General features: G+C 47.7%; 2 protein-coding genes across 5 annotated transcripts in view; one reads left to right on the top strand and one right to left on the bottom strand.

The window, feature by feature from the left end:
• The window catches only part of Samhd1 (SAM and HD domain containing deoxynucleoside triphosphate triphosphohydrolase 1), a 42,896-nt gene extending 32,204 nt beyond the window's left edge, over positions 1–10,692 (top strand). The window contains exons 11-17 of one of the 2 annotated variants that reach the window (XM_031372538.1): positions 1,259–1,374; positions 3,534–3,670; positions 4,699–4,791; positions 6,170–6,274; positions 7,863–8,000; positions 8,379–8,495; positions 10,381–10,692. In XM_031372538.1, coding sequence (XP_031228398.1) covers positions 1,259–1,374; positions 3,534–3,670; positions 4,699–4,791; positions 6,170–6,274; positions 7,863–8,000; positions 8,379–8,456 — 667 coding nt within the window. In that variant the 3' untranslated portion in view covers positions 8,457–8,495; positions 10,381–10,692. The remainder of the gene's footprint in view (positions 1–1,258; positions 1,375–3,533; positions 3,671–4,698; positions 4,792–6,169; positions 6,275–7,862; positions 8,001–8,378; positions 8,496–10,380) is intronic. The other variant, XM_031372537.1, reaches the window with a different exon arrangement.
• Positions 10,693–13,264: 2,572 nt separating this feature from the next.
• Positions 13,265–25,980, bottom strand: part of Tldc2 (TBC/LysM-associated domain containing 2) — a 16,272-nt gene continuing 3,556 nt past the window's right edge. The window contains exons 1-8 of one of the 3 annotated variants that reach the window (XR_004119280.1): positions 24,913–25,065; positions 24,744–24,827; positions 23,333–23,482; positions 22,656–22,808; positions 19,486–19,581; positions 15,454–15,527; positions 13,746–14,034; positions 13,265–13,372 (exon numbers count right to left, since the gene is read on the bottom strand). Coding sequence is in view for 2 of the 3 variants with exons in the window: in XM_031373732.1 (XP_031229592.1) it covers positions 13,899–14,034; positions 15,454–15,527; positions 19,486–19,581; positions 22,656–22,808; positions 23,333–23,482; positions 24,744–24,827; positions 24,913–24,990 (771 nt within the window). In the remaining variant the exon portion in view is untranslated. Of the gene's footprint in view, positions 14,035–15,453; positions 15,528–19,485; positions 19,582–22,655; positions 22,809–23,332; positions 23,483–24,743; positions 24,828–24,912; positions 25,066–25,980 lie in introns of those variants that run through there. The other 2 variants (XM_031373732.1, XM_031373733.1) reach the window with 2 other exon arrangements.

Raw genomic sequence — 25,980 nt, 5'->3', positions numbered from 1 at the left:
ATCCTTCTCATATACAATCTCCAAACCCAGACACTATTGTGGATGCCAACAAGTGCTGGATGACAGGAGCCTGATATAGTTGTCTCCTGAGAGGCTCTGCCAGTGCATGACAAATACAGAAGTGAATGCTCACAGCCATCCATTGGACTGAGCACAGGGTCCCTAATGAAGGAGCTAGAGAAAAGACCCAAGGAGCTGGAAGGTTGTGCAGCCCCTTAGGACGAACAACAATATGAACTGACCAGTACCCCTAGAGCTCCCAGGGACCAAACCACCAACCAGTGATGGTGGGACTAATGGCTCCAGCTGCATATGTAGCAGAAGATGGCCTAGTCGGTCATCAGTGGGAGGAGAGGCCCTTGGCCCTGTGAAGGCTCTATGCCCCAGTGTAGTGGAATGCCAGGTCCAGGAAGCGGAAGAGGATGAGTTGGAAAGCAGGGGGAGGGGAAACCAGGAAAGAGGAGAACATTTGAAATATAAATAAAGAAAATATCTAATAAAAATTAAAAATTTTTAAAAAATAAAGAAGCTTAGCATAAGCCAGGCATGGTGTCACACACCTTTGGTCTCAGCATCTTGAGGCAGAGGGAGGCAGATATGTGTGAGTTCAAGGCCAGCCTGGTCTACAAAGTGAGTTCTAGGATAGCCAGGAAAAAACCCTGTTAAAAAAAAGGGGGGGGGAATGTAAAGATGAATGTGGTAGCACATGTCTGCGATGCCAGCACTTGAGAGAGAGAGAGTTAGAGTTTGAGGTCATTTTATGTGTGTAGCAACTTTAAAGCTAGCCTGAGACCTTGTCTCAAGAGGAGAAAAGAGCTTAAGTAATTTTGTTTTCAGTTCAGAGTCAGAGAGAGCCTTTGGTTCAAAGTTTAATATACTTCTTCTGAACATGTTTTAGGGAAAACCATGTTATTTCTGCACCTATAAAATTGGGGCTGAGTATACTTATTATTGGAAAAACTAAATAAGAGAAAGGCTGCTAAAGCTCCGCTGTCCTGACTGGAACACAGTAGGCGTGCAACTCAAGGCCTCTAAATCCCTGCCATAGTGCTTGGAACATAGTAGGGATGCAACTCAAGGCCTCTAAACCCCTGCCATAGTGCCTAGAACACAGTAGGCATGTAATTCAGTCATACATAGTTGTCTTTCAAACATCAATTGTACCTTACTTGTTTTCTTAAACCAGAAGGATCTTTTTGTGCAAGATACAAAGCAAATCTTCAAAATTTCCTTCTGTGTTTTTACAAAATGATTTTAGGATTACAGAAGCTCTCCTCAAAGCAGACCCCTACGTGGAGATTACAGGGAGTGCCGGGAAGAAGTTCCATATTTCCACAGCCATCGAAGACATGGAAGCCTTCACTAAGCTGACGGGTAAGCACTCAAGACACGTGTGTGGTCTGTGAAGACACGTGTGTGGTCTGTGTTGGCTGTGATGTTCGCTGCCCTTGGGCGGTAGAGAAGATATAGGGAGGGAATACATATATATGTGAAATTATAAAACAGCAATTCTTTTTTATATATATTTTTTGAACTTTTTTTTAGAAGATTTATTTTATGTAAGTGAGTATACTGTCACTGTCCTCAGACACACCAGAAGAGGGTATCAAATCCCATTACATATGGTTGTGAGCTACTATGTGGTTGCTGGAAATTGATCTCAGGACCTCTGGAAGGGCAGTCAGTGCTCTTAACCACAAAACAGCAATTCTTTTTTGTTTGTTTGTGTTTTTTTGTTTTTTCGAGACAGGGTTTCTCCGTATAGCCCTGGCTGTCCTGGAACTCACTCTGTAGACCAGGCTGGCCTCGAACTCAGAAATCCGCCTGCCTGTGCCTCCCAAGTGCTGGGATTAGAGGTGTGCGCCACCACCGCCAGGCAAAATAGCAATTCTTTATGTAGGTGTTACAGTACCTCCTGTATATTTGACACATTAATGCTAAAAATTTAAAACTAAATTAAAAAAAAAAAAAGAAACCAACCTTGTCAGCACTGAGCACTAACTAAGTCAAAGGCTGAAAGGCTGTTAGGGCGCCAGGGTCTCAAACCCGGCAGGTCGATAGTCAAGGGCTGAGGGTGGATAGGAGTGCTAGAGGAGGCCCGGGTCCAGTCCACAGCACCACATTTCCCGCAAAGTCTGAGGGCTACCACCTTAATCATCTGATCAGATTCAGCAGTGCATGCATAGTGGCTCCATGATCTGTCCTAAAGGTCAGCATCCCGGAATGTGCAAGGAATTGGTCTAGCTCTAGATTTTAAAAGACTAAAAGCATGTGACCATTAGTTTATCTACATATTTGCTCGGTTTCACTGTTACTAATAGTGAAAAACCTAAGTTACATTATTAAGACATGTTAACAATTTTTAACATATCACTGTTAAATATCCTGGTCCATTTATTTATGTTTGAAAAAGTAAATGTACCTGTTCTTGAGACATACATACTGCAGTGTTCAAATGTTTCATTAAAAAAAAAAAATCGTATGCACACAGCCTGCTGCGGTGGTTTACACTGTGGTGGACAGCCCTGGTCTTGTATTTTGATGCTAATTCCACTTTCCCAGTAGGGGTGGAGTAGGAGTGAGTCACTTACACAGGAGACTTCTCTGTGATCCTTCTCCCCGCCTTAACTTGTAAAATAAAGGCTAGAGCCTGTGATTGGGCTGCAGGAGGGAAGGTGGAGCTGAAAAGTTTGGGGGAGAAGGGAGGGAGGAGGGGAGAGAGGACAACAGAGGAGGAGGAGGAGGAGGAGGAGGAGGAGGAGGAGGAGGGACAATGAAGCAGAAGCACGTGGCCTGGAGAAACCGCAAGTTAGAAGGGATCTCATAGCTGGGGAATATAATAGCATAGTGGTAGATCTGCCCAATCTTGGCGTGTAGTTTGTATTCATATTAATTGAGTTGTGATTTCTTTGCTTTGTGAGTTCAAGCTTCCCTAAGAATGAGACAAAAGAGAAACACAAAAGCAAGAAAACTGTATACACATAAAGCGCTTGTGTGGGAAAATGACGATAATGAACTCGGTTGAAGGCTATTTTAATTAGAAAAGTTTTAAAGAAAATCGAAAGGAGAGAGGTTTTTTTTCCCCTTCTATTATGATCATAGAATAAAATATTTTAAAACTTAAAAAAAGAACCGTTAATTAAATCAGTTTACAAACTTGCATGTACTGGTCACTTAGCGTCAACTGTCAGAGCATGGAAGTTTTTCCCACGTACATCCTTCCGCAAACAGTGGGCGATTTTAAGTAGACCGGAGACACGGTAGCAAGCCCTTGTCTCATTTACGAAATTGAATGTCCACAGTTATAAGTTAGGCTCTGTGCGCTGCCTGCTCCAGCTTGATCCGTTGGTTCCAGTTGTTCTTAGTTCACGTCTCCCACTTCTGCACTGGCCTTTCTCCCTCTCTTGCTGCCATCTTCTCTTACTCAGACCATCATAATTTTCCTTCCTTGTTAAGACGTCTCAGGACGACAGTGGAGTATCTTTAAATCCGACCATCGTTTTAACGTGAATGAAATTTCATCACATTGGCAGATAACATTCTTCTCCAGATTTTATACTCTGCGGACCCACGGTTGTCTGAGGCCCAAAGTATTTTAAGGAACATTGAATGCCGCAATCTATACAAGTATTTGGGTGAGACCCAGCCGAAGGGTGAGAAGATTAGGAAGGTAAGTTGAGTCACCAGCTACCCTGCTGTTAGTGGAGGGTCGATCAAGCCTCTGCCCTTAAGAACAAGCCATTAGTCTATCTCGGCAACCATGTCTCCTGTTTATTCTCATTTGATCTTCTCAGTATTTTTTAGGCCCATTTATCAGATGAGAAACTGAGGCTGAGCAACAGTCAATAAATTGTTCATGAAAGGAGTCAAGTAGGACCCAAAGGCAGGTCTAGGCAACTATAAATATGCACGCTCAAATTCAATAAGCGCCTCAAATTTTAGATAGATCCAGTCACTGGAAAATAGATATCTAAGGCAGAAATCCCTCAAAATAAGACCCGTGCAAACTTCACTAAGACTCTGAGAAGGCATTTTTTTTTTATTGTTGACCCTTGAGCAATGCTGGCTAGGGGTACTTGACACCGTGCAGTCAAAAATTGACCTATAACTTTTGGTTTTTTGAGACAGGGTTTCTCTGTGTAGCCCTGGCTGTCCTGGAACTCACTCTGTAGACTAGGCTGGCCTCGAACTCAGAAATCTGCCTGCCTCTGCCTCCCAAGTGCTGGGATTAGAGGTGTGCACCACCACTGCCTGGACCTTTAACTTTTGACTCTCCAAAAACTTAAGCACTAAAAGTACAACTCAAGAACTGTGCCACTGTCGTGACAGTCAGCTCCTTAGATTTTGCATGTCATTGTATTATATGTGGCCAGAAATACAGAAGGACTGGGAAAGATGAGCTGGCTACTATAAACAGATTACTGGGGAGATGCTGGGGGGAGGTCACAGGGGCTGCTTGCAATCCTAGTCTCTGTAAAGGCAGCAGGAGGTAGCTATAAATAGATAAGTGCCACACTCTTTCCAAAATCTGACAGTTGGTTCTGTTTGTTTATTTTTAATGACGCGTGCCCTGTTTGTTTTGGAGCTAGCTTGTTGGGGTATCTGTATTTTTCTTGTTGGAGAAGAGAAGTAACATTAACTGTGGTACAAGTGTTTAATGACAAACTGGATCCTAAGTGGGGGTCTTATCGCTTCTAGGATGAATATGAACAGCTTTCCCAAGGCGTTGCTAACGCCAAACCTGAAAAAGCCCCAGATGTTGAACTGAAGGCTGAAGATTTCATAGTTGATGTAAGTAGTGTGCCTGAAAATAGGCTAAGTGAAAATTTGTGTTTTAAAACAATGCCTTCCCTTTAGAGAGGTGGGTGGGCAGGAGGGTGAACGCCTTTAATTCCAGCACTTGGGAGTCAGAGATAGGCGGATCTCTTTGAGTTCAAGGCCAGCCTAGTCAAAGTATGTGGCTAGTGCCCACCCTGCTTGGCATTGCAGCTGAGGAGCCAATTCTGCATTCATGTTTTCTGTAAGCCCAACATGGCCAATTCTGTCCTTCCTCCTATAGACTTTCCCATTAGATGTTAGACAGTCTTCCATCTGAAAAAAAAAATCACACTACATTCATCTTGCTGCCCTTTTCTCTCCTTCAGGGGCAAACTCAAGAAAATACCTTCTGAATTCTTAGATTTTTCTCCGGGTCTAGGTTAAGTACCCCTTATCTAAAATTTGAAACCTGAAATTTAAAATGGCCCAGAATCTGAGGCTGGGTCTAGGCCCTGAGTTGAATCCCCAACAGATGTTCTCATGTACACGTACACACACACACTTACACATGTTCTGTCTCTCTGTCTCTCTGTCTCTCTGTCTCTGTCTCTCTCTGTCTCTCTCTCTCTCTCTCTCTCTCTCTCTCTCTCTCTCTCTTTCTCTCTCTCTCTCTTCTCTCTCTCTCTCTCTCTGAAAGCAGAATTCTCTCCAAGATTGTCAGTGATTTCAGTATGGCAAGACCATCAGGCAGTTTCAGATCTATGCTTCAGAGCACCTTTTATTGCCTGGAAATCCTTTCTTTCTTACCTGGTTCATTCCTGCTCGCTTATAAAGTCACTGTCCCAGGAAGGTGTGCCACAGATTTCCACTAGCCATGTTAGCGTGAGGACCTGAGTTCTATCTGCAGAATCCGCTTTAACACACACACACACACACACACACACACACACACACACACACACACACAGCATGGCAATACATACTTTTCAGGCCAGGACTAGGGATGCAAAGACAAGAGGACCCCTGAGGCTCCCTGGGCCTCTAGCCCAAGTGACTTGATGAGCTCCAAGCCAGTGAGAGAGCCTGTCTCAGAAAAATGACGTGCATGGCACCTGAAGAGTGCTAGCCAAAGCTGACCCCTGGCCTCCTCTTGCACATGCCCATGTGTACATAGAAGTTGTCTACTGTGTATCAGGGTAGATAATGCCTTTATACCCTACTTAGTTTTATGCTCATAGATACTTCTCCTCCACCCAAGTTCCTAAACCAAATCACCAAAGTCATGTGCCAGAGTTACTTTTATCCCATGTGTGATGACATTCAATATCCCTACTTCTGAGCTCCCAGAAGGACTCATTTCTCATGTCTCGTGTCATTATGTGATTCTTACTTGTCTGTTGTTTTAATTAAGGTTATCACTATGGATTACGGGATGGAAGACAAGAATCCAATTGATTATGTTTACTTCTATTGTAAGAGCAACAGCAGGCAAGCGGTCACAATCACTAAAGATCAGGTAACAGCCATGTAAGAGAAATCTGCTCTAGAGATGCATGGCTGGCAAGCCTTAAGGTCACTTTATGTTCTACATGCTAATCAGGTTGTAAAGTCAGTGTGTACTATTGAAAAAAGCAAAGAGCCGAGCAGTGGTGGCGCACACCTTTAATCCCAACACTTGGGAACAGAGGCAAGCAGATTTCTGAGTTCGAGGCCAGCCTGGTCTACAGAGTGAGTTCCAGGACAGCCAGAGCTATACAGAGAAAACCTATCTTGAAAAACCAAAAAAAAAAAAAAAAAAAAAAAAAAAAAAAAAAAAAAAAGAAAGAAAAAAGAAAGAAAAGAAAAAAAGAAAATCTAACCAGGCAATGGTGGCACATGCCTTTAATCCTAGCACTTTAGAGGCCAAAGCATGTGCATCTTTGAGTTCGAGGCCAGCCAGAAAATCTATATATAAAGAAATAGACATACATAGATACATATGTATCTGGATATAGTGGTATGGGCCTTGATACCAGGAGCCCAAAGCTCCAGGATCACAGGTTCAAAGTCTCCCAGTTCTATGAAATGAGTTCAGGGCCAGCCTGGGCAACCTAATATGACCTCTCAAAATAGGAGGGGAAGGGGGGGGAGAGCTAGGAATGGAGATCAATTGTGAGGAATATTCACCTAGCATATACTGAGGCCTTGGGTTCAATCTCTGATCCACCAAAAGAAAAAAGAAATAAAAAACATAATAATAATAATAATAACAATATTGTTTAATTTTTTTTTTTCAAGACAGGATTTCTCTGTGTAGCCCTGGCTATCCTGGAACTCACTCTGTAGACCAGGCTGGCCTCAAATTCAGAAATCTGCCTGCCTCTGCCTCCCAAGTGCTGGGATTAAAGGCATGTGTCACCACTGCCCAGCTATTTTTTAATTTTTAAATAAGGTATATTTTGCTAGATACACCTAGAACATGGGATCCTGAGTTCAAGGTAAGTCCAGGCTATAATCATGAGACTTTATCGCAAAAAAAAGAGGTCTAATAACAGCCAATTTCCAGTGTCTCCTGTTTGCTGAATATCATTTAAAGTGCAGAGCTTGGTCTGAAGCTTCAGTTACAGACTCTAGCGGGCAGGACTGCAGTTACACCAGTTAAACGTGCTGTCTGTGGAGCTTAGGTGAGAGTCTGTGGTACGAATACAATTTATGTCCTGTAAATCTTTCAGTCTTTTAGTAATTAATATAGAATTCTGAGGCATTTTGCAGTAAATAAATATTTTCTCCTTTGGATTATAATTGGGATAAAATAGGAAAGCAGTGCAGTGCTTTTAACTCAACATTAAAAATGGTTCCTCAGGCCGGGCAGTGGTGGCACACGCCTTTAATCCCAGCACTTAGGAGGCAGAGACAAGCAGATTTCTGAGTTCGAGGCCAGCCTGATCTACAGAGTGAGTTCCAGGACAGCCAAGTCTACACAGAGAAACCCTGTTTCGAAAAACCAAAAAATAAAAAATAAAATAAAAAATAAAAAATAGTTCCTCAGAACCTGGGAGGCAGCTTGTTAGTTCTTGACAGAGTGACCTCAAAGCTACAACAAACCTTTTCTTTTTGTATAAAAGGTATCACAACTGCTGCCAGAGAAATTTGCAGAGCAGCTCATTCGAGTGTACTATAAGAAGAAAGACAGGAAGAGCCTGTACGCTGCACTGCAGCACTTCAATCAGTGGTGTGCCCTCAGGGACTTCACCAAGCCACAGGTGGGACGCTTACTCATCCTCGCACATAAAGGAAGAAGGAAAGAAAGAAAGAAAGAAAGAAAGAAAGAAAGAAAGAAAGAAAGAAAGAAGAGAGAAAGAAAGAGAGAGAAAGGAAGGAAGAAGGAAAGAGAGAGAGAGAGGGAGGGAGAGAGAGAGAGAAATCTGGAGTTGGGGTGAGCAGGGTCCTGTGTAGCTCAGGTCGGTCTCTGCTTTCCTGTGAAGGCAGGGCTTGCCTTGAGTTCCTGATCCCCCTGCTTCACTCCCCAAGCATGGAAGGGTAGGTACGCAGCCAGAGGTGCCTGGTCTACTTTTCAATCTTTAAGGGAAGCCCAAACGTGATCCTTCTTATCCACTGAGAAGTTCTCATTTAAATTGTAGCTAGTGGCTACTCTTCCAGAGGACCCTGGTTCAATTCCCAGCACCCAGCAACCACATGCGGCTCACAACCAGCTGTAACTCCAGTCCCAGAGGATCTGATGCCCTCTTCTGGCCTCCGTGGGTACCATACACATAAAATAAGAAATGTAGGGGGAAAATTCTAAAAGAGATGGAGGAGTGATTGAAGAAGGCACTGGCTTCCACATGTGCCCACACAGTCAAGATTACCTGCACACACACAATACACATATATACACATGCACACATATACACCACACACACACCGCACATATACATACAGACACAATACACATATATCACACTCAGCATACACACATTACACATACACATCACACATATACCGCATATATACCACATATCTATATACAGAATATATAACACACATAACACACACATACATACCTTAGACACACACAACATACACACACTTTTTTTTTTTTTAAAGGAAAACAGAAATAGAATGTGTATGTGGTAAGTGCCTTAGACCTTGGTATATTTCTTGTCAGGCCTTGTGTTAGGAACCTTGAGGAAGCCAGTACCTAAGAGAGACATAGTTCCTTAGTGCGTGCCTCTCACTCCAGGTGTATGCCACAGACACACAAGTAAAAAGCAATTTTGTAGTATGGTAAGTGCTTCGGGGTGCAAAGGAGATCTAGCCAGACTTGGTTAGATGCGAAAAGCCTGTGTCGGGGAACGCTTACAAGTCAACCCCTAAAGGAGAAGTTCAGCAGCTGTCTACAGGGCTGGAAGCAGGGCCGCCAGGGAGGTGTTGAGACAGAAGCAGCACCGAGAGAGCCGAAAAGCTAACAGAGAACTTGAGCCCTTTCAGGAGCAGCAGCAAGTGGTGAATGTTCCCTGCCATCCAGTGCGCAAGGGGCAGCCTGAAGCCATTGAACTGGAGCAAATGAAATCTTTCAGTTTGTGTTCTTAACATTTGCTGGAGCTGAAGTCCGAAGGTGTGATGTAAGCGTTTTACACATGGGGCTGCCTTCGAGATGAGCAGCAGCTCACAGGAGCTCTGTCCAGTCAGATCCGGTGCGCTCAGCGGAAGGCACTTAATATCGGACATTACCAAAGTAACTGAAAGAACAAATGGGACAGTGAGACAGTGCCGGGGTGATCTTATTGCCTTCTAGGACAGGCTGAGGGAGCAGATGGGAGTCCAGGGGCTATGACATCTTCCAGCAGCTGCAACTGTACAGTGGTAACGCCCCCTGAACCCCATGCCAGAGGAGATAGGAGGGAAGTACTCAGGCTGCACTGTCCTCTTCATCTCCACTCCACACAAGGGCTAGGAAGGAGAAGAGAGGGCTGTGTTTGAGTGTTTAAGAGGTGCTGAGTACCTGAGGCAATTGGGAAGGGCGGTCCAGCCTTGTCTCAGGAGGTGGGCACAGTCAGGCAGCCTTGCTGCTCATGCTTCCTCTACTCAGGTCACTGAGTGAGTCTGAGGCAGCCTCCCCCTTGGGTGGAAGGGTGTGTTTGGCTGGAGCCTGTGTTGATGGGGCCAAAGTTAATAAGAGGTTTATTTAAAGAGAAAGGTTCAGATTCAGTAAGTCACAGTCCCAATGTCCCAGGTGTCATTTGTCCCTGTCTTCCCTTTCTCCCCCTCTGTGTTCTCCCCCATTTGCAGACCTGGGTCATTTGTTTTAGAGGAGACTAGGGAACAGAGAAGCTCCAGTGTAGCTGTTTCCCTATGCACCCCATGCAGGGGTGTGGACTCAGGCAGTTCTAGGCAGCTGTGTGCTACGCCTCAGCCATTTTCCCATGATGACCTGTCTGCTTAGGACTGTGGTGTTTATCTAGCTTTATCCAATCACAGAATGTATACAGCTTTGAATTTCTCAACAGTAAGTGTATTCAGAAGCAATCTATGTGCAGGACAAAGGTGTGTATGCCTGAGACGCAGTCTCAGTCTGTATACAGTGATGGAGACTGGCTTTTCTCTGTGCCCTGACTCTGTTTCTCTCTCTCTCTCTGATAGGATGGTGACATTATAGCTCCACTCATAACACCTCTGAAATGGAATAAAAAGACTTCATCGTGCATCCAAGAAGTTTCCAAAGTAAAAACGTGCCTAAAATTTTAAGGGAATGTCTACAGTTAGTTCTTTTCAAAAACTTCTTTCCCTCTTCACAATTAAGTTAGGAAATAGAATCAGAGCCCATTAGTACCTTGAATGTATGCTTGTGCCGTGGGGTGGGGGGAAGGTCATTTTTATATTCAAAACAAAAAGATTAACAAAATTTTCCTATCTGTCCTGTAATGATTTGAATAAAAATGGTTCCCATAAGCTCATCTAGTTCAGTGCTTAGTCACCTGGGAACTGGTGGAACTGTCTGAAAGGATTACAAGGGTCAGGGTGTGTGGCCTGGTTGGAGAAAGTGTGTCACTGGAAATGTGCTTTGAGGTTTCAAAAGCCTATGCCAGGTCCAGTCCCTCCCCCCCACACACGCGCCTAGCTCCCCCCCGACCCCCCACCCCTGTGGATCATCTCCCACATAGCACCATGCTCCTCACCATGATGATGGACTAAACTTCTGAAGCAGCCAGGCAGTGGTGGCGCAGGCCTTTAATCCCAGCACTTGGGAGGCAGAGGCAGGCGGATTTCTGAGTTTGAGGCCAGCCTGGTCTACAGAGTGAGTTCCAGGACAGCCAGAGCTACACAGGGAAACCCTGTCTCGAAAAAGCCAAAATGAATAAATAAATAAACAAACCAGCCTGAAGCTGTAAGCACGCCCCCAGTTAGCCGATTTCTTTTATAAGTGTTGCCTTGGTTGAGGTGTCTCTTGACAGCCATAGAACGGTGACTAAGACAGATACTGTAAAAAGCATTAGCTTGTGTAGTTTTAGCATTAATTGAAACCTCCCTTAGCAACCTATTTTCCCAGGATAACTCTCCACCTATTCTGAACTCTTGGGACAAATGATTGTCTTTTGTTTCTAATTCAGAAATTGAGACAAGGGTACATACAAACTAGAATTCAAAATGGAAATTGTGATGCATCATGTGGTTAAAAAATAAAATCCTAGCCCCCTGAGAGGTGCCTGTCACTCTGCTCCTCCCCAGCACCCCACCCCTTCCATCCCTGTTAAGTGCTAGGCTTGGGGAGCATCAAGAGCAGCTCTTTCCTCAGAGGACCTGAGGCAAGTACTCTACCGATGGCCTCGGCTCCATCCCTGTCTTCCTGGTACAACTCACCCCCACCCACACCCCGTCCTCAGCTTTAGGAGGAGCTAGGTTCAGAGGGCGCCTCACACCAGGCCGCTCCTGAGTCTGTTGGGACTCTAGACAAGATCAGCTTTTTTTCACCTGCAACCACTCCAGCTCCAGGGAACTCACCGCTGCCAGCCTGGGGACAGGCCTTCGTCCACCTCTTCAGAGCTGAACTGGTCAGCTGACCACGGACCCCACCCTCTGGCTGCTCTCCCCTGGCATCACCGTTGCTGCAGTGTGTTTCTGGGTTTCAGAACATTCTGGACTGCCTTTGTGAGCTTAGCAACTGTGCAGTGAGTCTTGGGTTTCCTGTGTAGCTTGCTGTTCCCACCAGTGCCGAGCCGCTGCCCCCCTCCCCCACTTTGGCCCCACTTTGCACAGCTTTGCCAGGAGCCGAGTCCAGTTTGAGCCAACAGTAGTCACCACAAATGCTAGAGATGCGGGCAGCGGGGACAGAGGCAGGAGTTGGAGGTATCGTCTTAGTGATGATGTTCTCCCGGGTGAGCAGCCCTGTGCTGCCTCTCTCTGGGTGGCTACGTTCTGTCTGTCCATTCGAAGAGTATTTGGTATGTCTGCCCCTATGGGGTCATAAATGCACAAGGGAGGTGCTAGCTCTCCCCCAGTAGCCACAGTGCCTCTGTAACTCCGGGAGACAGCCAGAGGTCCCCCTCCCCTTCGTGTGCCCAGAGTCAAGGTTAGAAGTGCATAGTCCAAGGCCAGCCTGGTCTACAGAGTGAGTTCCAGGACAGCCAGGGCTACACAGAGAAACCCTGTCTCGAAAAAAACAAAAGGAGTACATAGTTTTCTGTGAATATTTTATTTTTGCCAGACTATGTTTTTTTTTGTTTTATTTATTTATTTATTTATTATAAGTAAGTACACTGTAGCTGTCTTCAGACACCCCAGAAGAGGACGTGAGATCTCCTTACAGATGGTTGTGAGCCACCATGTGGTTGCTGGGATTTGAACTCATGACCTTCAGAAGAGCAGTCATTGCTCTTAACCGCTGAGCCATCTCTCCAGCCCAGACTATGTTTTTTTTTTTTTTAATCATTATGGTTTATTCTGGAATTTTGTAGTCCTAATTTTATACCATGGTATATGGGAAACAATTCTGACCCATTTTATGCCTTTGAAGCTGTTTTCCTTGCGAGTTCCTGTGTCAATTACAAGACTGCCTTAAAAATGGAGATTTTAACAGCTTAGTCTCTCGAGTTACTGAATACTGTCAGCTTGCTGTAAATAGAACCACAGGTTTAGTGACAGTGACATCAGTTGGGTAAGGGGACAGCTGCAATAAAGCTTTCCCGAGTGTCTTTCTATCCTGAAACTAGAGGCACGCTCCTGAATCAATCTCCTCATACCCTGCGTGCCCAGCTCGGGTTCCTGTGCAAAGGAACGCATCTCTGTAGTCCACATAGATGCTTCTTGGCATCACAGCCCTGCGTGGGGTCTGCAGGACAGTGGTAGAACAGGTACTTGGTTTTCCTCACAAAATAAAAGCAGGACATAGCTGGCTCCTTTCCCGCAGAAGGCAGACCGTGCATGGGAAGGGTAATGGGGCCTAAGCTCCAAGATTCTTGTGCCTGAAAACGAGCTCTCTCCTCTCAAGCCCCTGGGGTTCTGTCTGCAAAGGTTCAGTCTCTCTGCCCAAATCTACATATTGTTCAAACGCAGCTCTGTGTCTCTCCCATGAGATCAGGCAACAGATGTGTGAGCACCTGACCCGTGGCTGGCCTTCAGCGTCGCCCTTTGGGTTCTAGAAGAGACAACAGGGCAGGAGTAAATGATGCTTGTCTTTATTAGGTTTTAGAAGCGGAGCCCAGGCTTCTGGGTTCGACAGAACTCTTAAAGTAAACGTAATCTCTAAAACACAAAAGAGAAGTGCGAGCATGTGTCTGCGCGTGTGTGCGTGCATGCGTGTGTGTGTGTGTGTGTGTGTGTGTGTGTACACGCGCGTGCATGCACATGCTTGTACTTTTTTGTGCAAACATGTATGCACCTGGCTTGACTGAAAGAGTATGAAAATGTTATAGGGGGTAGGATTTTTGTTTTGTTTTTTGATCTTCTAGGGATTGTCAAATCCCATAAAGACAAATTGTATGCTTCTTCAGTCAGAGTGTCTTTCACACCTTATAATCAGCTCTGCTGGAGAACAGTGGCTGCCCTTGTTCTTGAGTTTCGAAGCCATAAGGAGGCTGGCTGAGAGCCACAGTCCACATGAGGGTTCTTCCCCATCCTGAGTAGGCAGAATGGCTGCCCCGTTTGAGACGTCCCAGGAGGCATCAGCTCAGAACCCAGGCTTCCAGCTCTTTGATGCAGAACTGTTCCTGCCGGGCCAGCACTTCATTGTTGAAGGTAGCACAGGGGTAGCTTCCGCCACGGTACAGGTCTCCGTCCAGCCACAACCCAAACTGGCCACTGAAGAGAGAGGGAACATGCGGGCTGTGGAGACTGTTCTGTAGGGACAATGTCTGCTACTCGTGCACGAGTACTTGCCCCCAGCACCAACATAAAAAGCCAGGCAGGTCACAGGCTTCTGCAGACCCAGCACAGGGAGGACAAGGGCAGTGGGTGAGGCCTAGCCAAAGGCCTCGCCAGCTTCAACGATATGGTGGAGATGGATCATGGAGGACACCTGGTCTCCATATGCATGTGTGCATACACACACACACACACACACGCACACACAGGGAATCTTGGCAAGGTTGTGCCATGTGCTAGGCCTCTGTGACTGGCTGCCATCATCATATGACCACTGCAGTTCCCTTCATCGTGGCTATTCTCATCCCTCACTCCAGTTTATCAGGATTTGGGGCTGCCTCGTGTGCTCTATAGCGTGCTGGGCATTTCTTAAACAATCCATTGGTTTTCATAACTATACTGTGGTATAGCCATCACTTCAACCCCATTTTAGAACATTCTCATCTTCACATTTGAAAGAGAACCTGGGGGGCTGGTGAGATGGCTCAGTGGGCAAGAGCATTGACTGCTCTTCCGAAGGTCGTGAGTTCAAATCCCAGCAACCACATGGTGGCTTACAACCACCCGTAGTGAAATCCGATGCCCTCTTCTGGTGGTCCAAAGACAGCTACAGTGTACTCAATTATAATAATAAATAAATCTCTTAAAAAAAAAAAAAGAAAGAGAACCTGGGCTAGAAGCAGGAAGTGGATCAGTAATCAGCAATGGCCAATGTCCCCTGTGTCCTGCTGCCCCTCCCTGGAGCTGATAGAGGAATTGCTTGTATTTTACCTTCAGGGTACAACTTAATGTGCTTCCATGTAGGGGTCACACTAGCGAATACCCTTCCTTTGTTTTTTCCTAACTCCTTCCTACTCCTGCCCCAAACTCACAGGCTATGTTCTTAGCCAGATACACATCTTTTCGTTTGTTTGTTTGTTTGTTGAAACAGGGTTTCTCTGTGTAGCCCTGGCTGTCCTGGAACTCACTCTGTAGACCAGGCTGGCCTTGAACTCAGAAATCTGCCTGCCTCTGCCTCCCAAGTGCTGGGATTAAAGGCGTGTGCACCACCACTGCCCCACTAGATCTTCTAACGAGCCTTGTCTCATGGGACTCAGAACTCTGGGTTTTCCCCATCTTATGACTCTAACCACATCCATGTGGATGCTCCCAGTCACTTCACACTAAGATGTCACGAAGCATGTGGCCCACTGGGGATGGGCTGGTTGAGTGTGGCCATCCTGGGATGGACTGTGGTGCTGATGCCAAAGGGCATAGCAGTCTGCCTGAGAGGAACACAGCTTGCCCATTCCACCTGCAGCACCCTTGGGAGAGGGACGCGGGCCACCCCAGGATGTGGGGGACAGAGACACGCACCTTCCGCTGCCCATCATCAGTGAGTCGAGGTCTCCTTTCACAAAAAAAGAGTTGTGCCCTGTCCACTTAAAGACCTGAGTGAAAAGGAAAACCGGGGTCACCTGAGTGCTGTCATTGCAGTCTGACTCCAAGCCACATGGTGGCAGTGTTGTGCAGGGGCCAGAGGCTTCTGGGCCCAATGTCTACCAGGAAAGACTGGGTTGCCAGACCTTAAGATTTCCATTTCCTTGGACTTCACCCCTTATGCCCTCTGCCTCAGAGTCCCTGCATCCTAGCAGCGCTAAATAAATGCTAGCAATAAAACAAACCTCTGAAGCTTCCTGCTTTCAAAGAGGGAGACTTTTTTTCTAGCTTCCTGCTAGAAAGAGGGAGACAGCCAGGAGGCCTGAAGCTGGGATGGAACTGCCTCTCCACCAACCTATCACATGACCTACAGGCCATTAAGACTCCCCGTGACCCCCTGTGAATTTCCGTCTGGGTCACAGCCTCCTCCTGATCTTAACTCCTACTGTATACTTCCCCCAACCCTCTCCATAGTGACCTGCATGGCCCACCAACTTTAAATCACACTGTATGTCTTCTGATTCCCTCCACTGTGAAGGAGACAGAATCCAGTCCTCCGGCCAGCGTGCACCTGCCCCATCCCTGCTTTTCTCCATGCCCTCTCCTCCCCTTAACGTACTGCACCTGAGCCATACTGACCTTTCTCTTCACCAGCACCTGAGGGTGCCCATGCCTTAGGGCCTTCCTACATTCAGACCCCTCTGTCCATAGCACCCCATCCTCAAGGGTCACTTCTTATCCTATGGCCTGCGGAGCGCCCCTGTTTGATTTCCCTAGGCATCTACCCCTCTGAGACGGGTATGCAGCGGTGTGCCTTGCCTTGTCTGCCCCACTACAGTGTAATTCCAGAACTGCCTGGATGCCTTGCCACACTCATGAATCAAAAGAGTGAAGAACGAAGAACGAAAGTGGGCAATAGAGTTGCTTTTAAAAGACCCCAAAGTGCAGTATGTTGCTTCCTGTAATTACATGTCCCAATTGCTAGGAACAACTCCCTCTCCCCAGCCCCCAAAGAACAGAAAGATAAAGGCCAGGTTGCATTTAGATGTCGAACCAAGCCCGGAGTCTCCACTCAGGCAGGGCACTCTGGAGGCAGAGGACATCAGGGAGAAGGGTGCACATGCAGGAACCACAAAGGCAGATGGATCAGTGTGAGGTAGAACGTGTAATTGCATAGTGTGCCTTTGAAGATGTGTTGTTCACATTCTGTGAAATGGATGGAAAGCTAGTTGTGGGTGCGCATAGACACTGGTAAATACGCTCTGCCACAAAGTCATCTGGTCTCCCACCAAGATGGTCAAAGGGGTGTGGACGGCCTTGCCAACAACAGAATGTACCTAGTCTTTTGTACTGCCTCCATCAGCATCAAGCAACCTTCCCTTATTGGGAGAAAGGCAAAGGAGTCTCTGAAACTGTAGGCTGGTCACCCACACCTTCCTTCCTGCGGCTCACACTGAAAACCCAACAGCGTCTTGTTGGAGTCTCCTGCTGTTCCCTTCCATCAGAGCCGGGGATGAGATAAAGCTAGAGTGAGCACAAGAAGACCGGATTCTTTAGCATTTCTGAACTTCCTCTGCTATCTTCAAGGACGAGTCCTTCTGATTTGAAAGAGCAAGATAAACATTGCTACAGGAGAAACTAAGACAAGTTTGACGTGTTGCTTGGAGTAGCAGTTACGTGGGCAGCGCTGGGAATTCATAAAGAACTCCGGCCAAGACTCGGGCGAAGGTCAAGTTTTTCAAAGTATGGGATTCTGTAATGACAGGCCAGGGTGACAGTGACCCCTGGAAGTAGTGGATTTCATGTAATAATCATTTTTAAAGCACTTATGCACTAGGCAGGGTTAGGCATTGGGTAGAACAGTCAACCCAATGATCAAAGCATCTGCCTCGTAGACATGCAGGGAGAAGGCAGATGAAGAACTAAGAAATGGCACATTAGAGATGCCAGCAAGAGAAGCGACACTCGGAGGCAGTAAGGATTTAGAGGGAATAGCCACTTAAAACAAGGTAGTCAGGGCAGGGGACGTAGGGTGGTCCCGAGGGTGGTGTGTACAGATTCAGTGGAAGGGCTGCTGAGCAGAACGGCACATGCGGAGGCCCAGGGTCAGGGGTGGGCCTGTATTTTTGCCTTCCAGTTTAGGCCAGCATTGCTGGAACAGAGTAAGGGAAAGAACAAATAACTAATATTAGAAAGAGGCTGGGGAAGAGCATGGTATGTGGATATCACCAGAAGAGCCACAGAGGAAGCAAGGGCAGTCATCAAAGATAAGAACCAAATCACCCGGCTCTGGTGGTAGGGAGCAGCAGGAGGCTCCAACAAGACGTTGTTGGTTCAAGAAGAAAATACTAGAGCTTTGGGTTTTCAGTGTGAGCCGCAGGAAGGAAGGTGTGGGTGACCAGCCTACAGTTTCAGAGACTCCTTTGCCTTTCTCCCAATAAGGGAAGGTTGCTTGATGCTGATGGAGGCAGTGCAACAGACTAGGTACATTCTGTTGTTGGCAAGGCCGTCCACACCCCTTTGACCATCTTGGTGGGAGACCAGATGACTGTGTGGCAGAGCGTATTTACCGATGTCTGTGCGCACCTACAACTAGCTTTCCATCCATTTCACAGAATGTGAACAACTCATCTTCAAAGGCACACTACGCAATTACACGTTCTACCTCACACTGATCCGTCCGCCTTTGTGGTTCCTGAATGTGCACCCTTCTCCCCCATGTCCTCTGCCTCCAGAGTGCCCTGCCTGAGTGCAGACTCCGGGCTTGGTTCGCACATCTCCCTTCACCACCGACTGAGTTGGGTGTATTCCCAACCTCTTTGCGCCTCAGTTCCCTCCTCTGTAAGATGAGGCGAGGATACACTTGTGGGATTTTTGCAATGATTGAATGTGCTCTTCTGTGAGGTGGTAAGTGCAGGCCCATGAGTTACTGCTGTGACTGTGTGTGATAAAAGTTGTGTGACCCCTGCCTATCCTGTAGCACTGGGCAGCTGCAGTCAGCCAGCAACCCAACAGTGGAAAATCTATAGCTAGAAGATGTTTGGGACCTCCGTCTCTCTTCAGCAGCTTGTGTCCTCTGAGGTCTCAGCCACTGGTGCCTGTCACTGAGCTCTTTCGCTTATCCTATGGAGGACTCTTCCCCCATCCTTTCCAGATCCCTAGTGAACTCCGTGGGTCCATCCACTCTTTCTTCCTCGCTTGCAGTTTCTAGTTGCTGTCTTCATGGTCACATCCAGCACCTGTCCTTAGGGAGGAGAGCAGGGAGCCCCTCCAGTTCATTTCGAATAGTCCTCCATCTACCTGCTCCTCCCTGTTGTCCTATGCATTGCTCAGCTGCTGCCACTGCTCCGAGAATTTGACCCCAAGGAGGTCCCTCCTCTCCCACCCCACCTTTGTTCACCCTCCATCCCTCTGGCTTTGCTGGCCTTCTGCCCAGCCTAGGCTCTGCAGTCCACTTGGTGTTTCCAGTCCCGCCTACCCCTTTCCCATCCATTATTCGCTGTGAATGTAGCCTGCCAAGATCTGGTCTGAGAACACGGGCTGCTTTGGTACACGCCTGGCCAAGGAAGAGCTGAACCCCACTGAAAAAAGCAGTCAGGGCAGAGATAGCCTCTTTCAGCCTCTAGTGTTCTCTGGGCTCCCCTTCTCACCCACAGGGGCGGTGTGACTCCTTCTTTCTCCTCAGCTTTCATGTGCATACCTTACAAGATGCTGTCGTATGCATCCTCCCCTTCCACACTTCAGGTCTACCGCACTTGAACCCATCTTGTCCTTTCCAGCCTATACAGAGTAACCTGCCTCCCTCACTTAATGAGTTCATGGTTTCGGGAGATCTTGATGGACAGCTGAGGGCACTGCCGTGCCTACCATTGCCCTGTGGAGAAGTGGACAGGAGGCAGCCCAGCATGGGCACTCCCCAGAGCTGGGACCTGTCATCTCCTTCCTCCATGACAGAAGGCTGAGGCTCACCTTTAGCTGAGGGGCGAAGGAGAAGAGGAATGTCTCCCCAGTACCGTAGAAGCCTTTGCTGAGTCGGAGAGCCGAGGAGGAGAAGGCACCAAACATCTGGAAAACACAGAAAATGGCAAGAAAGGAGCTCGGAGCCCACCAGCCACTTCATTCACCAGGCTTTGAAATCCATGCTCAGGCTCTGAGAGTTGGGTGCGAAGATGGAGATAGGGCTGTTTCAAGGTCCCCGGGTCACCCTCTGTCCCACACTCCTGCCTTCCCTGAGTTGTCATGACTCCCCCACCCCCACCTGCTGCCCTCTGTTCTATCTGCCTCTGTCTGTGTCTCTTCAAGGTCCTGCTGTGTAGCCCAGGCTAACCCAGAACTGACTTCCATGAGAGCTTTTACAGGCATGTAATATGTTCGGCCTACCTTTCCTGAAATATATTTTGTGTGTCTGTGTGTATTGTATGAATGTGAACGTGTTCGTGTGTGCACAGGTACACACACACAGGCACACACGTGTGTTCCCTTGCATATGGAAGCTAGAGGCCAATATGGAGAACCTCCCTCTATTGCTTTCCACCTTATGTTTTTTGTTTTGTTTTGTTTTAAGATTTATTTATTTATTATATGTAAGTACACTGTAGCCATCTTCAGAAGAGAGCATCAGATCTCATTATGGGTGGTTGTGAGCCACCATATGGTTGCTGGGATTTGAACTCAGGACCTTTGGAAGAGCAGACGGTCCTCTTAACCACTGAGCCATCTTTCTAGCCCCTTCCACCTTATGCTTTGAGATAGGCGCTCACTAACCCTGGAGCTGACCAATGGGACTGGTTGACCAGGATCCTCCTGTGTCTGCCCCCTGTGGGTTACTGACATGTACTGTCACACCTGGCTTTTTTCATGATCGCTGGGAATTGAACTCGGGTCCTGATGCTTGCGTGGCACACACTTTACTGACAGAACTATTGCCTTGGCTCCAGATGTGCTTATTTCATACAAGGAATGCTTCTAGAAGAGCTGGAAATTACAGGGGAAAAAGCCATCAGCCCCCACCCCTTCCTCCCCAAGGTGATATACGCGGCTTTGTGAATTGCCTCCTTCTGCTACCTGGTCAATGCGAGAACACAGAACTTTCTGCACACTGATAGCCCGCACATAAGCTGTTCCCTCTCACCGTTCTCCACCAACTTCAAATGTACAGAAAAGCCCAGGCCTGGGGGTGGGTGGGGGGGCTAGAACTCAGCTGGTTGAGTGCTTGCCTAGCACACACAGAGCCTTGGTTCAACCCCAGTTGAACCGCAAAAAATTATTCTTATTAGTAGTAGTCATAGTAGTAGTAGTAGTAGTAGTAGTAGTAGTAGTAGTAGTAGTAGTAGTATTTAAAGATCAAAACAAGTACAGATTTCTTCCACCTTAGACCTAACAGGAAGTTCACTCTACTTCCCATACTGGGCCTTCTCTCTTTACATTTCTCAGGCCCACCTGACTATGATACTATGACCCTTCACCCCTAATCCACCAGCTCCTAAGAATGAGGCTTACTCTTATATAAGCCCAGTGCTAGTATCACACCCAAGAGAACTAATGGCAATGCTGGTACTATCTATTTGTATCATTGTGTATTCAATTATCCCTGCTTATCTCAAGAATGTGCCTCACATCCTGCTTTGAAGAGAAAGCAACCCGTCAGATAGCTGTGGCCTTGCTCCTTGCTTCTCGCCTGCCTGCTAGTTGTGTGACTGATAGAGCCATCGTCCTTCTGTGGGATGGCTACTGGAATTGGGGTGTGGATCCTCACAGTGTTGCATGGGGGTGGGGTCCTGGGGTGCAGGATTTAGGCTTGATGCTAGGAGAAACTTCTCATACCACAGAAGGGGCTCTGTACAAACTGAGTGAGTTTCTTGGCTCTCAAGCAAGAAGCCTTCCCAAACAGATTCTCCTGTCTATTTGGAGTCCTTTGAGATCTCTTCCAACTCTGTTCTTTCTTCTGCAGAGGAACATTTAAAACCAGCTTGCAATCCCACCCACCTTCTGCATGGAGAATCCGCCAGACATTCTATTGTTTGAGTGACCACATAGATTTTAAGCACAGCCGATGAAGTGCCTCTGTGGCATTTAGGAACTGCCTTTGCTGTCCCTTCTGATTTCCCACAATCCAACACACACACACACACACCAGCTGAGGATATTTTCAAAATACACATGCATCACTAAGATATAGATCTCCTGCCTGAAACCATCCTGTAAGAGCCAGAGGTGGCACATCTGCCTCTACTCAGCACTGGAGAGAGAGGCAGGCAGGAGGATTTGCAGTTCAAGATCAGCATAGGCGACATACAGGGTTTTGAGCCAGCTGTGTCTTAGTGAGTGAGACCCTGTCTCAAAATAAATCAAAGCCGGGCGGTGGTGGCACACGCCTTTAATCCCAGCACTTGGGAGGCAGAGGCAGGCGGATTTCTGAGTTCGAGGCCAGCCTGGTCTACAGAGTGAGTACCAGGATAGCCAGGGTTATACAGAGAAACCCTGTCTCGAAAAACCAAAATAAATAAATAAATAAATCAAAACAGGGCTGGAGAGATGGCTCAGCGGTTAAGAGCACTGACTGTTCTTCCAAAGGTCCTGAGTTCAAATCCCAGCAACCACATGGTGGCTCACAACCATCTGTAATGAGATCTGATGCCCTCTTCTGGGATGTCTGAAGACAGGTACAGTGTACTGTAGTATAATAAATAAACAAATCTTTAAAAAATAAATAAATAAATAAATAAATAAATAAAAACAACCCACTCATGGGCTTGTGCTTGCAAACGTAAGAGTGTATGTGATGCATGGTGTTAGTGGTTAGTTGCTTGAGGCCCCCCCACCCCTGCCACTGCCACACATTCACACACACACACACACACACACACACACACACACACACACGAAGTTAGACTATTAACTCTAAGAGTGCTGGACCATTTCTAACTCGATCCTGCTCTGCTCCATATCTCTTAACCTGGCACACAGGAGTGGCTTCAGACACACAAGTGAGCAATGATGGCTTCACGTGCGACTGGTCTCAGGTCTCAGTGCTACTCTCTGTATACCTTACAAGTGATGGAGTCTGTCGTCTCTGCTTTCTTGACCCTTCCCTGGCTAGCACCCCCTGGTTTGTCTGGGAGCCCCCGGGCCCAGCTCACCTGTCCATCCTGGTCTCTCAACAGCAGCAGTACAGGCCCACTGTGACCCTCCATCTGTCGGTACAGTGTCCGCAGACTGAAGCCATCCCTTGATGTGCAGAAGACCAGATTCCAAGGGTGGCCAGTGACTCTCGGGGGCAGGTGGAGGCTGAGCTGGAGGCGGAGCTAGAGCTGAGTGAAGGGACTGCCTCTGTCTGCTCCCCTCCCACCACTCAGCCTTCACTCTGCCCAGAGACTCCTTGTCCATTAGCTAATTTTTGTTCCCATTTTATAGATGTGAAAACCGAGGTTCAGTGAGATGGAGAATAGATGTCAGAGCCTAGATTCCAACCCAGGGCAGATCTCTGGGAACTCACCTTGGTCACTTGGTCTTTAGACAATAGATGAGAAACAGAATTCCCCTCCTGGCACCCCGCTACGTGTCTGCTCCACCCCAGCTCTGGCTTTAGTTCCCAGGATCCATGTCCACCCTTGCTAGACTCCCCAATTCTTCCCAGTGAGAAGGGTGGGACTAGTGTGACTAGAGAGGACAAGGAAGCCCAGGGAGAAGGCATAATGGATTCAAGATGACATTTAGCTAGGGACATTGCGGCTGTGACTACAGAGCCCCTGGGTGTGGCTGGTATAGGGAAGAGGCCATCAGAGCTCAAATCCTACTACATAGAATGTGCCCAAACCTGCTTAATCTCTGGGGCACCTAGGACCTGGCTGGCTTCTGTCAGCTGAGGCTCCACAGGGTCCTGGGGGGCTGGGGCTGGCTCCTCATCTTCCTCCTCCTCCTTCTCCTCACCCTCCTCCCCAGAGAGTATGTCCTCCATCTCTGTGGGCTGTAAAGATACAAAGAAGCTTGGCAGATTGAAGGACACAGGAGCACCAGCTGTCACCATATCCCGAGCTCAAAAGCTAGGGTTGTCTTGTCCCCTGCCCAGACCCCTGCCATCCTAGCTCACCCAAAGGAGCTGGGAAGCATCCACCACCAGCAACACTCTGTCCCTGCCTCCAAATTGCTTTCTCCCGGCCAGCCACCGCTAGTGAAGGGACAGGGCGGGCAAAGGCCTGCACTGTGCCACTCAGAGGAGAACGATGGTCTGTTTCTAGTTTGCTCTAGCCCCAGGGTAAGCCCAGGTAAGCAGGGCTCCGAGCTCTAAGCCTGGAAGAGGACAGAGGGCAGGTAGGAGTCCAGCTCTGTTGGAGTTGTGTGTGTTAGGGCAGGAAATAGTGGCTACAATAATACCCGTCACTGACACTGATCATCCAGAACTCTACGACGAGGCCCGTGTGGATAGGCGGCTGTTTTTGGTGCCTTTGAATTCTCTCCTTGTATCCTAAGAAGGTGCTGCTGAGTTCTGTACCACACAGGAAAGCCCTGGGGCTCACTTTCAGTCAGTGAGGAAAGAGTGCTGTCACACCTACCTCTCCACAGAATGTGTGCTCGCCCACATGAGTTGTGCGTTGCTTGAAATAGAGGCATGTGTGTGGGCAGGTGGGTGTGTCAGCTGTCACTGCGTTTGAGGACGAGCCGGGGTTATATACATATGTGTGGGTATCAGTGGGCAGGGATCCGGCTGGGACTCCATGCTCATTCATTTCATCGAGCTTCCATACTCTACCGTGGTGTGTCTGAGTGTGTGTTCACACGTGTGAGCAGCCCTGTACACAGTAGCATCAGGCTCATCATAAGAGGGGATGCCTGTCTGAGAAGGAATACCTAATATGGCCCTTCTCAACCCTCTCCATTACTCAGGCTCAGACCTGCAGGGATCCTCAACAAGGAATAGTCCCCCAAAGGGACAGCAACAGTGGTCTATTCCCTTTGAAGGAAGGTCTCAGGATCTAGGGGATGCCCCAGGTCCTCCGTCAGCCCTTTCTTTAAAGTCCCAGCCAGATGAGAAGAACTTCAGAGGGGATAAACACATACAGATACCCACAGATAGACAGACAGACAGACAGACAGACAGACAGACAGACACACACACACACACACACACACACACACACACACACACACCTCCACCCTAGCCCAGGCTCCTCCCTGCTAGAGAGCTCATGCCTTCCCAAGTGACTTCCCAGCTTGCGCGGAGGTCTTACCAGCTGAGTGTACCGCCATTGCCGGCCTTTCATTCTGTTACAGCTCAGGACAGGGTATAGTCCTTGGGCTTGGCTGAGGAAATGCTGCAAGACAACACCAGCAGTGAGGAGGTGCCTGGCACACCCCACCGGTTCCATGCCTACCCAGCTGCCCTTTGCTCCCTCTCACCTGTGATCCCCAGGCCAAGTGGCCACGGGGTGGGTCTGTGAGTAACACGGCATTCAAGGGCGCATGCGCAGTTAGCATCTAGCACATGTTAGCCGTACACAGTAAATTCCAGCTGTGAATTCTGGCCACTTCAGTGCCTTTTCCAGACGTCTAGCCAGGGAACTTTGATTCTCTTTAGGATACCTAATGCCCAGACTAGGGATTCAGGACCGCTGGTTCCATAAATGACTAAGACTAAGTCCATTTGCCATTTGCACCCCAAGCCTCAATTTCCCATTGTGTAACTTTTAAAAACCGTCATAAGCCAGACATAGTAGTGCATATATTTAATGCCGGTACTTGGGAGACAGAGGCAGGTGGATCTCTGTAACAAAGCCAGCCTGGTCTTCAGGTCAGCCAGGGCTAAACAATGAGACCCTGTCTCAAAAAAAAAAAAAAAAAAGAATATTGTGTGTATTTGTAGGCATGAACCAAGGCTCTCCTTCCACCTTTTATGGATTCTAAGAATTGAACTCAGGTCGTCGGGCGGGCTTGTATGCTAAGCACTTTTACCTATTGAGAGCCACCTCACTGCTCCACTATCTAACATTTAACACATAGGACGAAAAATCTCAGAATGCTTTCCAGGACGGACAGCCTACAGTTCAGGTCCCTGTCGAAGCCAAAGAGTGTGCTATATAGCAAAAGCCTGAAGGGGCTCAGACGGAAAAAGCCGACATGGTTTTGCCTAAGGCTGGGCAGTTCCATAGGAGGAGCTTGCCTAGCAAGTGTGATATAACCTCTAGTAGAAAGAGAAAGAAGGACGGGGAGGGAAAGGGGGAGAAAGAAGTAGAGGGGAAGACGAAAAGGAAATGAAGGAAAGGAATGGAAAGGAAGAGGAGAGAAAGAACACAGGCTGTAGTTCAGTGGTAGTGGCCAATCACACCCTCCCACACACATACCTCCCCCTCTAACCCAACACAGGCCCCTCCCCTCCAGGGTAGCTTAGCCCCAGTGTGCACAAGGCCCTGGGAGAAAGAAGAGACAGGGAGGGGGATCAGGACAGAGAGAGAGAGAGAGAGAGAGAGA

This window comes from Mastomys coucha, unplaced genomic scaffold, assembly GCF_008632895.1.
Source record: "Mastomys coucha isolate ucsf_1 unplaced genomic scaffold, UCSF_Mcou_1 pScaffold15, whole genome shotgun sequence".
NCBI classification, from domain to species: domain Eukaryota; kingdom Metazoa; phylum Chordata; class Mammalia; order Rodentia; family Muridae; genus Mastomys; species Mastomys coucha.
The sequence above is the reverse complement of the archived record's forward strand: the minus strand, read 5'-3'. Positions and strand labels throughout refer to the sequence as shown.